Source organism: Aptenodytes patagonicus, chromosome W, assembly GCF_965638725.1.
Source record: "Aptenodytes patagonicus chromosome W, bAptPat1.pri.cur, whole genome shotgun sequence".
NCBI lineage: Eukaryota > Metazoa > Chordata > Aves > Sphenisciformes > Spheniscidae > Aptenodytes > Aptenodytes patagonicus.
In genome coordinates this window covers 14,164,188-14,180,629 of record NC_134981.1, presented here as the reverse complement: position 1 = coordinate 14,180,629, position 16,442 = coordinate 14,164,188, and the positions used below count along the sequence as shown (strand labels likewise).

The 16,442-nt window shown below is 41.1% G+C and overlaps 1 protein-coding gene, 1 long non-coding RNA gene and 1 pseudogene across 3 annotated transcripts in view; 2 read left to right on the top strand and 1 right to left on the bottom strand.

Annotated features, from left to right (window-relative positions):
• The window catches only part of LOC143172091 (selenoprotein P-like), a 60,830-nt pseudogene that overhangs the window by 20,953 nt on the left and 23,435 nt on the right, over positions 1-16,442 (bottom strand). The window lies entirely within an intron of this gene.
• Positions 2,824-10,671, top strand: LOC143171929 (uncharacterized). The gene is made up of 2 exons (XR_012997241.1): positions 2,824-3,547; positions 8,780-10,671. It is a non-coding gene; the product is annotated as an uncharacterized LOC143171929 (long non-coding RNA).
• On the top strand, positions 3,687-10,671 carry LOC143171928 (uncharacterized). Its single transcript, XM_076361112.1, has 2 exons — positions 3,687-5,982; positions 6,300-10,671. Exon 1 carries the CDS (start codon positions 3,904-3,906, stop codon positions 5,458-5,460), a length of 1,557 nt encoding a protein of 518 aa, XP_076217227.1. The 5' UTR covers positions 3,687-3,903; the 3' UTR covers positions 5,461-5,982; positions 6,300-10,671.

The following is a 16,442-nucleotide window of genomic DNA, read 5'->3' as shown; positions in this document are numbered from 1 at the left end:
TGCTGCTGCAGCACACAGGAAGCTGAGATTGATAGCCATCTACTCCCACCATGAGTAAAAACTATTTTCACAAAAAAGGGACCTCCCAGTACCATAATGAACTTCAAACGTAAGTACCTCAAGCGGTCTCTGTAGATAAAGAAATATTGTAAAGCGATACTGACCTTCTGAGGACTGGTGGAAGAACCGAACTGTTTATTAAATGTGTTCTATGTAAAAGCAGAGGGAAAGCTGTGCTGATACATATGCTTGCAATGATCAAATCCTGAATGGACTAACTGCCTCCTTCTGTTTTTTGAAAGCTGAGGGAAGTCTGGAAGAGTCAGATCTTTATCTGATTTATATCAGTAAACATCATTTCAAATGAGAGGAGGACTTACAGCAGCTATCTTACAGTAACACCTTTCCTGTTGTTGTCAGTGCCATTATTTAAAGAGTTGGCAACAGTGATTAGCATTCAGCCCCTGCCTAGATTTGCTTTCTGTTAACAAAGCCATACTGGCTTACAAGTTGTTCCTTCAGCAGACAGTACTTTGTAAAACATTCAGCAGCGACAGTACCAGTTATTGATATATAGCTACTTAGTATCTGCAACCCACACTCAGAATGTAATGGGTATGCCTATAGTCGGCTGGATAACTGCACACCTTCTAGAAGTGTTAAATGCTTATTGATTGAAAAGACTGGAATAGCTTTAATACTAGAGTATATAATATATCTTTTGTAAATTCATATTAACTGGTGAAAAAAAAAGATAGAAAGACCATCACTAGCTTCAGATTTCCAAGTATTTCCTATTCTCCTGAAGAGTTCACATTTTTTCTGAAAATGATAATTATTAAGTAACATACATTTCTTTGTGTGTGTTTTGGATGAAATAAGTATAACAAAAGTCTCCAATCTTCTGATATTAGTCCTATATTTTATTTTCCACAGATGCAGTCCTTGAAGGTAACAATGAAGGCAAAGTAAAATTTTGACTACAGAATATTATTTCTGTAATACATTGGCAATGGGCCAGCAAAGATTGGGGACCATTATATCTGACAAACATATTAGCCCTACCTTGACACTGGCAGTTTTCCTATTTTTCCTATGGCTTTGGTCTCCTAGGTTTTGGGTGGTTGGGGGAAAAGTCAAAATCAGAGTAGCAGGACTGTAATAGCATTCCAGAATAAAGGCCATGGTATGCAACAAAGAGCAAATAAAACAGTGTTTGAAAGAAAGAAGAGAAGTGAGAGTAGAGAAGAAGATATGACATCTTACCTGAGAACACCTTTGGAAGTCACCTGCACAAGCCATCACACTACTCCACATCACTCCAAATAGCAAAGACATGAAAAAAATCTGTCCTGCAAAATTCATTAGCAGCCATTATTGGTTGCTTCTATGAAATTGCCTTTATTTCATATGTTCACATGTGCTTGGATGGACATCTTGGCTTGTCTGAGCATTCACACTGAACAGGCTTCATATCATGTTCTCTAATTACAGGCAATAACAGCAATATTCACTTTTGAATCTCCTCACCATCCAGTTCCAAAAGCATTGGCTCAGCTTGTGGAACTTGAAAAGTGACTGAGTCCTGGTCCTGACAAGAAATTGTCATCACACCATGCCTCAAAATCTCTCCAGTCAACAGAGGTTTGCATGGCTGTTCATTTGTAAGGACTCTTGTAGAACTACAGGAGAGAGAGGTCCCAGGTTGGCATTTTACTTTGGTATGTCCTCATCTCTAGCTGACCTTCATTTTCATTTTTTTTCTGGCTGTCTCTTGGCAGGAAGACATGTTCAAAATATTACTCACATACGCCTTATATTATTTACTAGTTATTATTTACATATCAGGCATTCTTAAGAATTTAATTTAAGGAGATGGTAGTATCCCCAGTAGAGCCCAAAGTCAGCGTCTCATGGTGGAACAGCTGAGCAGCTCCTACACCCGTCTTTGACTATCAGAGTTTTAACCAACCCTCTAAACTGCAAGCTGAATTTTTCTGAACTTTTGCTTGTCAGCAAAAAAAGAAAGAAGAAGAAAAACAAAATATGGATTTGTGCTGATCCTGCATCACAATCTTTGCCAGATTTCCTGTAAGAACTCAAGAAGAGGAAACAGAATATGAATGTGAAGTGAAAGAAACTTGTAGCACTTTAAAAATCATGGCAATAAAGCTGCAGAACATTCTCTCCAACACAGCTAGCAGGCATTCAGGAGAGACAGACCAGAAAACTAAATGCATAAGTGATCCCATGACTGCAATAATAGTAATAATTAACAATAAATGCTTTTTAATTATATTTCCCTTTTCATTGCAAAGACTTCATGATGTCTTGCTTGTAAATGTTTTAAGTTAATGATAAAATTTCTGTTGATTCTTTAACACGGACATGTGCCCAAGGTAAGTTACAAAATACATAATTAAAGGATGATGTGGGATTTCAGATATCTGGTTCTCCTGAAGCCAAATGTAGGACTTAATTCTTCATTGTTCAGGCAAATCATTGTGCAGTCAGTGGCTCAGGCACTGTTTGAGGCTTACAGTGTGGTTCATTCATGAGGCTGGTCTTAAGAACTTAAATGACAGGACAGAGGCCGGGTGGTCTTTCAGTAGCACGTGTGCTTTGGTAGCTGCTCCGTGTGTCTGCAAAGGGAGTACTTAAGTTGCTGTTATAATCGGCACAGTTACAGTCAATGTGCCACGTAGCACCAAAGCTGCCCGGTGGAAAAGGACCTGGGGGTGTTGGTCGACAGCCGGCTGAATATGAGCCAGCAGTGTGCCCAGGTGGCCAAGAAGGCCAATAGCATTGATACCAAGTACAAAGGAATATTGAAGAGACATCTGGTTCTCTTCACTGGACATAATGTAGCCAAGCTTGACATATTCTCTGAATAGATAAGCCAAACATTCAGTAGGGGTTTACTCTGTGCAGTAGGGGTATACTCTCTGGATAGATAAGCTAAACATTCAGTAGGACAGAAGACCTTGAAACTTTGTAGATAAGAAAGTGATGCTGAAGACAGCTAGTTTGTGAAGGTAAAAGTGTGCAAACCGAGCCAAAGAACGAACTGTGCATGCGCAAGAACTGAGTTCAACTAGCGGTCATGGTGAGGAAGACTATCGACGACCACCAGAGGACCCTGAAAGACCACCAATGGACATAAGAGCGCATGTGTAAAGACTTTTACATATGCTAATGAACTAACATTAATATGTTAATCATGCCTCGGAAAACTAATGAATATGTATATTTTGACTGTACTTAACTCCTATAGTTAAGCAGCTCGGCGCGCACATTAGGTGGAGTGATCCCCTGTGCGTCCGGCGCCGCAATAAAGAATGCCTGCTTTCTAAAACTCCAAATTGAGTCTTAGAGAGTTTTTCATCTGCCGACTTACGGTAACAGTTTTGGCGACCCAGATGGGACACAGCTCTTGAGCCTCGACGGATCCTGGGATCGCGGAACCTCAGCCGGCACCGAGGGATTCTCGGAGAGGACTTCTCCCGATCCCCGGACCGAAGAGCCCCTGAGCGAAGACTACTGCTTTGTGAGTAATAAGGCATTCTTTCGGAAATTTGGTTACCTGCCCGTCAGACGCAGCGAAAGCTCCGCAGGGTTGGGTTTAGGACCCGGGTAGGGGCTAGTCCCCGTTTGGTAGGGGTTAAATGTCCCCGTTTGGTAGGGGTTAAATGTCCCCGTTTGGTTTGGAAGGGGTTAAAGTCCCCGTTTGATTTAAAAGGGATTAGAATTCCTGCTAGCAACCGCGGTAACAAATATTGTAAGAACTTGTCTATTATTGCAAGTATTGTCTGTTTGTTATAGTTCATCTGTTTGTTATAGTGATTGGTTATTTGTGTTGTTGTATGAAAGACTTGTCTGTGTGTGTGATTCCCTGTGTATAAAATGGGTGCCGGACCATCCACGGGTGAGGGAATTTTAAAGAAATCACCTTTGGGTTGTATTTTAATACATTGGAAACAAATTGCAGGATCCCCTGGTGGGGTCACAAGAAGGGATGATCTAATTAAGTATTGTAATCAATGGTGGCCACTATATAAACTAGAAGATGGAGAAAAGTGGCCAAGGAATGGTACTTTGAATTATAATACCCTGTTACAACTAATGCTGTTTCTGAGGAGAGAAGGAAAATGGGATGAGATATTGTATGCTGATATGTTCTTTACATTGAGGCAGCATCCTGAGTGGCAAAAGAAGTGTGGAATTAATTTGGCCCCAACTGATCCTTTGGTATTGGCATTGGAAAAGGATGAACGAGAGAGAGAAAAAGGGAAAGTGTTAAAAAGGTGTTGTTCGGCATGTAGTATTGGACAGAGATGTTTGAAGTTGACTCAGAAAGAGCAGGAAGAGGATTTAGAGATGTTAGTGGCTCCGGGATTGAGGCAGAGATCCCAAAATCATGGATTTGAGCCCTTCAGGGTGGAGGGCGAATCGGACGATGAGTCTGAGAGAGGCGCTACAAGGGCCACGCCGGTGGCAAGGAGAACTCGTAACCGACAGGGAACCGTGTTGCAAGCTCCGTTAAGGCAAGCAGTAGGGAATGAGGGTCCAGTTGTAGTAAAAGTGCCTTTTTCGATCACAGATTTAAACAACTGGAAAATAGCTGCCGGCAATTATAGAGATGATTCTGATCGAGTGGCCAGTGCCTTTGAAATGATGATAAAAACTCAGGATCCAGATTGGAAAGATATTGAAGTTATCATGCAAGTATTGTTTGATAGTACAGAAAGGGAAATGATTCGTAAAACAGCTAGAACTCAGGTAGAAGCTCAAATAGCTGCGGGAACACTGCAGGGACAACTGGAGCATCATTTCCCTTCAGCTGATCCTGCATGGGATCCAAATGATAATGGAGAAAAATTATTACTGACTCAATATCAAAAATGGGTCCTATTTGGGATAAGGAATGCTATACCTAAAGCAATAAACTGGTCAAAATTATATGAAATTAAACAAGACAAGAAGGAGTCACCCACAGACTTCTTAAATAAGTTAAAAGAAGCAGCCCGAAAATATACAACACTAGATCCTGAATCAGAAGAGGGAAAGAGTCAATTGGCAACTTTATTTATTGGACAATCTGCAGACGACATTCGCAGGAAATTACAGAAACTACAAGGGGCAGATGCTAGAGATTTGGGAAAGCTTTTAGATCGGGCTTGGTTAATATATAGAAACAGAGACCAGCAAAAAGAAAAAGGGAATGCTAGGCTAATCGCAGCATTGGAAGGAGTTCGTGGTTCACAAGGAGGCCAAAGAAGAGACGGATTTGGGGGGGGTCGACATCGGGAAGGTCGCAGTAGGGGATACTCTAGACCCCCATTAGGAAAAACTCAATGTGCTTATTGTAGGAAGGAGGGACATTGGAAACAAGAATGTCCGTTGTTACAAAAAAATGGAAAGTCTGAAACCTCTATATTAAACATAGAAATGGAAGACTGAAGGAAACCGGAGGAATCTTCCCCAGCAGAGCCTCTGGTTAAAATTAAGCTGGGGGAAGATGAAACTGAAATAGAATGTTTAATTGATACAGGAGCTACTTATTCGGTTTTGAATACAAAGAAACATGAGTTAGGATATGATACTGTAAGAATTATTGGTGCGACAGGAAAGCCGGAGACGCGGCCCTTCTTTAAACCTCTAAAATTTAAAATTGGAAAACAATGGGTAACGCATCAGTTTTTGTATCTACCAGGTGCACCAAAACCTTTAATAGGCCGAGATCTACTAGAAAAACTAGAAGCTGAAATAAAGTTTAAGAATGGAGAAGTAGAAGTGTCAATACCTGAATCTAAATTTGTCCAAGCTTCAATATTATTATTGCAGGAAATTGAGCAAGTGAAAAGGAAAATCCCGACTGAAGTTGAAGATGCAGTGATCCCTATTGTCTGGGCAGGAGAAATACCTGGAAAATCAAAGAGGGCTGAACCCGTAAGAATAGACCTTATACCAGGATCAACACCGGTAAGATTGAAGCAGTATCCCTTAAAATTAGAAGCTAAACTTGGTTTGGTACCTATTATACAAAAGTTTTTGAAATATGGGTTATTAAGAGAATGTGAATCTAAGTATAATACTCCGATTTTACCTGTTAAGAAGGCCGATGGAAAATCTTACAGATTAGTCCAGGATTTGAGAGCAGTAAACCAAATTGTCCAAGATATATATCCAGTAGTGGCAAATCCATATACACTATTAACCGCACTCACCGAGGAACAGGGGTGGTTTACAGTTTTAGATTTAAAAGATGCCTTTTTCTGTGTCCCACTTGATTCCGGAAGCCAGGAATTGTTTGCCTTTGAATGGGAGAATCCTGAGACTGGAAGGAAAACCCAGTACACTTGGACTGTATTACCGCAAGGATTCAAAAATAGTCCGACAATCTTTGGAAATCAACTAGCAAAAGAATTAGAATTATGGAGACAAGAAAACAGAAATGGAGTAATGCTACAGTATGTCGACGATATACTAATAGCTGGGAACTCCCGAGAGGAATGCTTGGAATTGACAGTCAGTTTATTAAATTTCCTCGGACTTAGTGGTTACCGAGTGTCAAAAGGAAAGGCCCAAATTGCACAGGAAACTGTAATATATTTGGGCTTTGAAATTCTGAGGGGACAGAGACAATTAAGTAATGAAAGGAAAGAAGCTATTTGTCAGCTTCCAGAACCTCGAAATGTTCATGAGTTGAGAACCTTTTTAGGAATGGTGGGATGGTGTCGTTTATGGATTGCTAACTATGGACTGATGGTAAAACCCTTGTATGAATTATTGAAGTCATCAAAAGGTTCCCTGCAATGGTCAAATGAAGATCGAAATGCATACATTCAACTCAAAAGAGCTCTGATGAAGGCCCCAGCTTTGGGACTGCCTAATTTAGAAAAGCCATTTGAATTATTTACTCATGAAAGACAAGCAATAGCCCTTGGAGTTTTAACCCAGCGGTTGGGGGAATATAAAAGGGCTGTGGCCTACTTTTCTAAACAACTTGATCCGGTGAGCCAAGGATGGCCGAGTTGCCTAAGAGCAGTAGCTGCAACAGTGTTATTAATACAGGAGGCTCGAAAACTTACTATGGGACAAAAGATAACTGTTTATGTTCCACACATGGTGACCACAGTATTGGACCAGAAGGGTGGACATTGGTTGTCTCCTAGTAGAATGCTAAAATATTAAGTAGTACTAATAGAACTAGATGATGTGACCTTAAAGACTACTACTGTGATTAATCCTGCCATGTTTCTCTCAACTCGACAAGAAGGCGGCAAACCGGAACATGACTGTCTGCAGACCATTGAGGAAGTCTATTCAAGCAGACCCGATTTAAAGGATGTTCCCTTGCAGAATCCAGATTGGGAGCTATACACGGACGGCAGCAGCTTTATGAAAGAAGGAAAGCGGGTATCAGGATATGCAATCACCACCGTCGAAATGGTGGTGGAAGCACAAGCGCTGCCCACCAAGACGTCAGCTCAGAAGGCCGAACTGATAGCTCTCACCCGAGCTCTACAGTTAAGTGCAAATAAGTGTGTGAATATTTGGACAGATTCTAAATATGCTTTTGGAGTAGTACATGCACATGGAGCAATTTGGAAGGAAAGAGGATTGTTATCCTCACAAGGTACGGAGATAAAGCATAAAGAAGAGATCTTGAGCCTACTGGAGAGCATAAAGGCTCCGGCTGCTGTAGCTGTTATGCATTGTAAAGCTCATCAGTCGGGACAAACCGCTCAGGACCGAGGAAATAAGCTGGCTGATTTGGCCGCAAAGCGGGCTGCAGAAAAAGGCATAGAAGAAAATGTATTAGCAATAGTGCCAGGAAAAAGAATCTCCCTTCAAGAAAACCCTATTTACGATAAACAAGATAAAAGATTAATCGAAACTTTACAAGCAGAAAGGCGAGAAGACGGATGGGCAGTTACACCTACAGGTTTAGTAGTAATACCGCATTCCCTTATGAATAGTTTAGTAAAGGAAGAACATAACACTGTGCACTGGGGGACTGAAAATTTGTTAAAACATTTACAGAAGTCGGTTATTAGCAGAAATATGGTGGAAATTATTAAATCAGTCACACAAAGATGTGAGTTATGTTGTAAAAACAACCCAAAAACACAGAATAAAATTCAATTTGGAAAAACTATGGAGGGACAGGCACCTGGGGAGTATTGGCAAATAGATTTTACTGAATTGCCAAGAAAAGGAGGGCTAAAGTATTTGTTAGTCCTTGTGGATACATATACAGGATGGCCTGAGGCCTTTCCATGTCGCACCAATAAAGCAAAAGAAGTAGTAAAAATATTATTAAAAGAAATAATCCCAAGATTTGGAGTACCTTTAGGGATGTCATCGGATAGGGGTCCACATTTTGTAGCCAAAGTAGTTACTGAAATAAGCAGACTGTTAGATATTAGTTGGGATTTACATACCCCTTATAGGCCTCAATCTAGTGGTAAGGTAGAAAGAATGAATTGTACCCTCAAGACTCAGTTAAGTAAGATATGTCAGGAAACCTCGATAAACTGGACACAGGCTTTGCCTCTAGCTTTGCTAAGAATTAGAGTCCAGCCACGAGGTAGGCAACACTTCAGCCCATACGAATTGATGTATGGACGACCGTACCAAATGCCTGGACTGCCAGGAGAGATGCGAATACAAGGGGAGAATGATGCAAGAAATTACTTGATTGCTCTTGGGAAAGTTTTACAAAAACTAAATAAATATGTAGTCTTGAATAAATCTCTAGGTCTTGATTCCCCAGCGCATCCATTCCAGCCCGGAGATTGGGTATACATTAAATCATGGACTTCTGAACCACTACAAGAAAAATGGAAAGGACCATTTCAAATCTTGTTAACTACACATACAGCAGTTAAACTAGAAGGAAAAGGACCGTGGATTCACTACTCTCGAATTAAGAAAGCTCCTGTAGAATGGAAAGTGGAATCAAGATCACCTCTTCGACTAGTAGTTAAGAGAATATCTGGGAGTAATAGAACTTAATTCAATCTATGGTAGCAGCAGTTATAAGAGAAGGGGAAGAGGGCACCTTACCCACCGAAATTCGAAAGGTAATTTGGGATAATGCAACTAAATTTGAGAAAGAATTCCAATCCTGGTGGTACTTAGTTAATTTCACTTTTGATCCCATCAACAATAAGGCCACAGCTTTTGTCTTAACAATTCACAATGCTTCAGTATACACCATATACCCAATCATTGCATTAGGATTAAATCACAATGGAACTATACTCTATCCATCAGAACATAGAGTATGGGCCCAACAGAATGGAAACAAATGGCAAACTGTTGATGTTAACGCATGTGTTGTACGGGAACAGCAAGGATTTATTTGTGAGAGTAACACCAATAAAGCCCAAGACATTTGTCTTGACACTGAACAAAGTGTTTGTCACTTTGAAATACATCCTGATGAGACACCTAACACTATACTCATATATATTGGAAAAGGATGTGTTTGTATGAGAACCCCTTGTGACTGTATATTTGTGGATAGCGTTACTGTAGATACAAGCAATCACTCAAATATTTGTGTCTGTAACTTTACTAACATTATAGGATGCGACTTTAATTATTCAGCTCCTGTTACATCTTATCAATTACTGCAATCTAATTATACATTGAGTGAAGATTTATTACCTACCCCCATCGGAATGGATCTCACATTGGTGAAGAAACTACTGCAACATAATGACCTGTGTCAATTACTAGAACGGGCCCGAGACAATGGACGCAAAACTCTAATCACCGTTCACCATGATACAGAAGAGATACACCATGTCTTGGAAAGAGTAAAGAAGGATGGAGAACACCACTGGTGGGAAACTCTTCTTGGATGGTCACCGACTGCAACGGGAGTGTTTAACCTTATGCTTCATCCAATTATAGTCTTACTAACTCTAACTGTAGTATGCCTGTTACTTGTAGTTATATTGTATACAAAGGTTTGGTACATGATGAAACGAATAACCCAACTTGACATATACTAACCCTGTCTACTATAGCTTTGTCAACTCTCTTAATGAGATGAGGATTGTAGCTTGCTAGCTACGAATCCTCAAAAGAAAAGGAGGGATTGATACCGAGTACAAAGGAATATTGAAGAGACATCTGGTTCTCTTCACTGGACATAATGTAGCCAAGCTTGACATATTCTCTGAATAGATAAGCCAAACATTCAGTAGGGGTTTACTCTGTGCAGTAGGGGTATACTCTCTGGATAGATAAGCTAAACATTCAGTAGGACAGAAGACCTTGAAACTTTGTAGATAAGAAAGTGATGCTGAAGACAGCTAGTTTGTGAAGGTAAAAGTGTGCAAACCGAGCCAAAGAACGAACTGTGCATGCGCAAGAACTGAGTTCAACTAGCGGTCATGGTGAGGAAGACTATCGACGACCACCAGAGGACCCTGAAAGACCACCAATGGACATAAGAGCGCATGTGTAAAGACTTTTACATATGCTAATGAACTAACATTAATATGTTAATCATGCCTCGGAAAACTAATGAATATGTATATTTTGACTGTACTTAACTCCTATAGTTAAGCAGCTCGGCGCGCACATTAGGTGGAGTGATCCCCTGTGTGTCCGGCGCCGCAATAAAGAATGCCTGCTTTCTAAAACTCCAAATTGAGTCTTAGAGAGTTTTTCATCTGCCGACTTACGGTAACAGCATCCTGGCTTGTATCAGAAATAGTGTGGCCAGCAGGACTAGGGAAGTGATCGTCTCTTTGTACGCGGCACTGGTGAGGCCGCACCTTGAATACTGTGTTCAGTTTTGGGCCCCCCACTACAAGAAGGACGTTGAGGTGCTGGAGCGTGTCCAAAGAAGAGCAACGAAGCTGGTGAAGGGTCTAGAGAACAAGTCTTATGAGGAGCCGCTGAGGGAACTAGGGTTGTTTAGCCTGGTGTCCTGGTTTTGGCAGGGATAGAGTTAATTTCCTTCCTGGTAGCTGGTACAGTGCTGTGTTTTGGATTTAGGGTGAGAACAATGTTGATAACACACCTATGTTTTAGTTGTTGCTAGGTAGTGTTTACACTAGTCAAGGACTTTTCAGCTTCCCATGCTCTACTGACTGAGAAGGCTGGAGGTGTACAAGAAGCTGGGAGGGGGCACAGCCAGGACAGCTGGCCGAAACTGGCCAAAGGGATATTCCATACCATGTGACGTCATGCTCAGTATATAGAGCTGGGGGAAGAAGAAGGAAGGGGGGGACGTTTGGAGTGATGGCGTTTGTCTTCCCAAGTAACCGTTACGCGTGATGGAGCCCTGCTTTCCTAGAGATGGCTGAACACCTGCCTGCCGATGGGAAGTAGTGAATGAATTCCTTGTTTTGCTTTGCTTGCATGCATGGCTTTTGCTTTACCTATTAAACTGTCTTTATCTCAACCCACGAGTTTTTCTCACTTTTACCCTTCCGATTTTCTCCCCCATCCCACCAGGGGGGGAGTGAGCGAGCGGCTGCGTGGTGCTTAGTTGCCGACTGAGATTAAACCACGACACCTGGAGAAAAGAAGGCTCAGGGGAGACCTTATCGCGCTCCACAACTACCTGAAAGGAGGTTGTAGCGAGGTGAGTGTTGGTCTCTTCTCCCAAGTAACAAGTGATAGGACGAGAGGAAATGGCCTCAAGTTGCGCCAGGGGAGGTTTAGATTGGACATGAGGAAAAATTTCTTCACCAAAAGGGTTGTCAAGCACTGGAACAGGCTGCCCAGGGAAGTGGTTGAGTCACCATCCCTGGAGGTATTTAAAAGATGTGTAGACGTGGCGCTTAGGGACATGATTTAGTGGTGGACTTGGTAGTGTTAGATTAACAGTTGGACTTGATGATCTTAAAGATCTTTTCCAACCTAAATGATTCTATGGTATTGCACGGATGGATGGAAGGCTGTGCTAGAAAGAAAAAAGTTCTTGAAGGAAAAAATCTTCCCCTAGATATCGAAAAGAATTATTTCCAGGTTGCCCACTTTCCCACTTAATTGCTCTTAATATTATCTTAATTGCATGTGGAACATTTCCCTGATTGTCTCTAGGTTCTGCAGTAAACTTTAGTCTATAGTGAACATTTTATGAACGTATCAGTCAGACATTATTTCTCCCAGCAATAATATAGTCCATAGGTCTACAGTTTTCTAGGAAGATTACATGGCCTGAAAGAAGGAGTAATCTAAAATTATCTGATAATGTTTTTGCATGTATAATACATGGAACTGCAGCACTGATAGTGGGCTAGGTCAAAACCTTTTCTGCCAGTTTAGTTTTAATCCTTTCCAGACCCTGTAGATTTCCATGGATTATTAAAGAGAACTAGAAAAATCACCACATTTCATGTCCTGATGCGCTATGTTCACTGTTGCTTATCAAAAAAAACACAAAACGAAAACATTTTTGCAAAACAGGTTACAGATTTCCTTGTGAAAATCTGGGTTACCTCTGAAGAGGTAATATCTACATATACAAAATCTTTATAAACAATGTGTATGTATGTTATTTCTACTCATGATGCACAATGCATACCCATACAAAAATGGCATGGTATATATTTATTTTAACAGTAAACACAAGTAACTTTTTAACACAGGTTTTCCTTAAGAGGTTTCCCAGACAAATACTGACCTAGCCAAGGACTGCTGAATTTATATTGGGAGTTGGACTAGATGATCTTTAAGGTCCCTTCCAACCCAAACCATTCTATGATTCTATATTCTGGGATAAAAGGAAAAAATAGCAAAGTACTTAACACCTACTGTTATTTAAGCACTAAGCCACTATACAGTTCTTTTAGGCATGCTTCTCATAATTCTGCAGAATCCAAATCACTATGGTTTATGAAACTGATAAACACTAAGTTCTTAGACTTGCTGCTTCTTCCAGATATTTAAAATAATGTAAAAGAAAATATTTGGATAAGAATGCTAGAATTCAACCACCCTCTCTTGCAATGTTCACCAGACACTGATCTTCCTGATTTCACTAGTCAGCTGATTTTTGTGGGGTTACAAAAATATGAAACTTGCACACAGTAGATCAGATTTGGCATGGAGCTTGTAGGGCAGCAGACAATATTGAGTAGATATAAACACACATCCTGTACTAGCTGTGTATTTCCTCTGAAAATATAAAGATAACAAAGGAACAAGCTGACATCTTTGTGTCACAGATGTAAGGTTTAAGGATTTTTAACATCAATTCACAATTCAGCATGTTACAGTTTTCAAGCATTGCATTTTACAGTTATCACTATTGTTTTGACTTTCATTAATTCTTTATATCTTCCCTTCCCCCTTGAAATAGTAATGAGGTGAGGAGAATTAACAGAACAGCTCTCTATCATGCTGTCTGAGGCACAACCCATATTTATTTTCCTTTAAAAACTTTAAACAGTCACTGGTATTGTTTCACTAGACATACCTATCAAAGGGGCTCTACAGAAATTTTTTTCTCTTGCGAAATAGCATGCATCTGGCTTGCTCTAGGCATGACAGTAAAGTCCTTTCATGCACAGAACAAGTTACTGTAGAATGGAGACATGTTGAGTCTTCTGATACAGAGAAGATTTCTTGCAAATGATTGATATCACTGAGCAGTTGATTTCATAAGACTTTTTTTAATAGAAGAGACCAGAAAAGGCCACATTGTAGCTATCTGAATTCTGCACCTCCCTGGGTGAATCATTTGGTCGTAATGCAGGACAGTGTGGTGGGAGATCTGGGTGTGTACGAGTGCACTAAGCAGCTTTCAAAACGATTTGGTGAGCCAGACAGAACTCCCCAGCAAGCTGGGTGTAGGTCACAGGCTGCTAGGTGGATAGCCTTGCACTAGATAAGCTAATGGTCCCTTTTGGCCTTCATTTATAATCTGAATCAACTGCTTTTGGAAAATAGTTATCTACTCAATCCTGCACATAAGCACGTCTTCTGAATTCTTGGTTTCACATCTGCAGTTTATTAATTCCTTCATTTCTTCAGACAAGAGGGGTTTTTTATTAAAGAAGGGAAATGTATGATTCACACTTTTCTATGATCAGTTTAGTATTCATTTTTGTCTGTTCGCTACTTCACAGCTCTCCCTGGGAGAGGCAACCAACAGTCTGGCTAAATGTTCTCTACCTTCTTCAACACTGCCATGAGAAGCCCAGAGCTGGAGGAGAACATCTATGCTTTGGTATTATTCCCAAACTCAGCTGAATGTTGTGTCTAGAAGGCTTATCAGGTTATCTTAATGAATACAGATTTCTCCAGAGTGTCATTGAGGCGATTCTGGAAAAGGAAAAAAACATAGGGAATTTTTAGCCATAGAAATGGCTAATACAGATTAAACTAGAGATATGGATAAAAATCATTTGGATGTTTGCTTAACATTTTTTTCCTCATGTAAATGCACTATAAACCAGGTTATTTTGAGACTTACAACTAAATTGTATTGTTTTGTAACATAACTCTCAGAAATCCTAGAGGTAGTGCTAGGAAACGCCACACCCATCTCTAAGAGAGAAAAAGGAGAACCTGAAAAGTTATAGCTCAATCAGTCTAATTTTATATTTGAAAAGCTATTAGGAAAAATTATGAACTGTTCATTTAAAAGCTCCCATCTAATCTAATTAGAAGGGTGAAGCCATAGGAAAAAAGTAAAGAAACACTATGGAAAATGCCATGGAAAAAAAAGGCAAATGGTCAGAAAAGAACATAAATTAATGAAAAATAAGCAAACCACCAACTTTGTCTGGATAGGTAGAAGGTAGTGGAATAAAAAAATAAATTATTTTTAATTATCGTGTTGTGTTTTGGTCCTATAGTGGTAACTTAGCAATATTCGATTTGAATGACAAGCTATTGGAGATATAGTTCTTCAATTAAAAATTAGATCTATAATGATTTAAAGCAAACCTTTATATCTTTTAAACGCAGGAGGCATCAACATTCCTCATGTACTCCCATGTACCAGAAAACAAGAATGGGTGTGGCAGACAACTCCTAGATTGAAAACAATTGTCTGAACAGACCTACTAACAGGAAAATTAATATTATTACATTAGCAAGGCCATTAAGCAATAACATGAGGAAATAAAAGGGACAATAAATTTGACTTCAAACTTTTTTATATTACGTTACAAACTATCAGTATTGATAAAACTGGCAATCTTTCTCTATTACTGTATTATAAAACACTGCACAGACTCTTAGGAGTTTCTGTATTAAAGACTATATAAAAATGAATTTGAACTTGACTGAATGTCTATTGTTTATGTTTTGTTTGATATTGTAGGATTTCTATGCTGAATGGCTGCATTAACTTCATATGCATTTACCCTTTTAGTGGAGGACAAACATGGCAAAAGTAATCATGTAGATTACTGAGTAGTATTTCAGTGCAGTTTTTGACACCACTTAACGATACTCATTTCAAGTACCACTCAATTTAAATTATAAAAGAAAAACAACACGGCATGCATGCCCTGCATATAAGAATGGTTATGTAATGGAGGGAGGTTGGTTCAATGAGGGGAGCTGAAGAGAATCGTGTATTGATTCATGCTGGTAAGGGCTGGGGGTGTAAGCGCTCCCAGGCCTCCTGCCAGTCAGGCTTCCAGAATATTTTGGCAGATCGCATTAAGTAACATAGTCACTTGCACGAAATACAGCAACGTAACTTTCCAAAGCACATCTAGAAGAGGAAACACATGCATTTTCCTTCAGCAATCAGAACACATCTATGTATTTGTTTGTTTTGATCTCACAGTAAGGGCAGTCAAATATTGCAGGCACTTTGTTACAACAGTAACTTGCACGGACTTGGTTCATTTATGAAACTGGTGAACGTGCAGACTTGAGGTCTGGGAAAAATGACGGTGTTTAATCTTATCTTAATGGTGAATCTAATTGCATTTTTCTTTCATGTTCAGAAAGCAGCCGTGCCCCTCCCAGGGGCGGAACAGCCGAGGCCACCTCCCCGCCGCCACACCGCCCTCCGGCGGGGCGCCAGCCGGCCGCCGCCGGCCGCTCCCCCAGCCAACCGTCCTGCCGGGCGGAGTGGCCGCCTGCCGCCGCCGGGGCTACCGGTGCAGCTTCGGGCCGGGACTGCACGAAGTGACCGCTGGAGCCGCCGGTTCCCGCGGCTGCCCCACCCCGCGCGGGCACTGCCTGCTCGTCTGCGGGGAGCGCCGGCGGCACAAGGGTGTGCCAGCCCTGGGGGAGGCAGCCCGCCTGCCCCGCTCCCAGGCCCGCCCCGGCTGCGGCTCCTCACGGCGGCGCCGCCCACCCCCAACGGCCGCTCCCTGCCCTCAGCCGTGCGGTGCTGGCACACACCCCCACACACACACAGCCGCACCCCCAGACTACAACTCCCAGAACGCACCGAGCAGTCGAACCGCGCCCCCCGCCGCCTGCGCACCCTGTCGTGT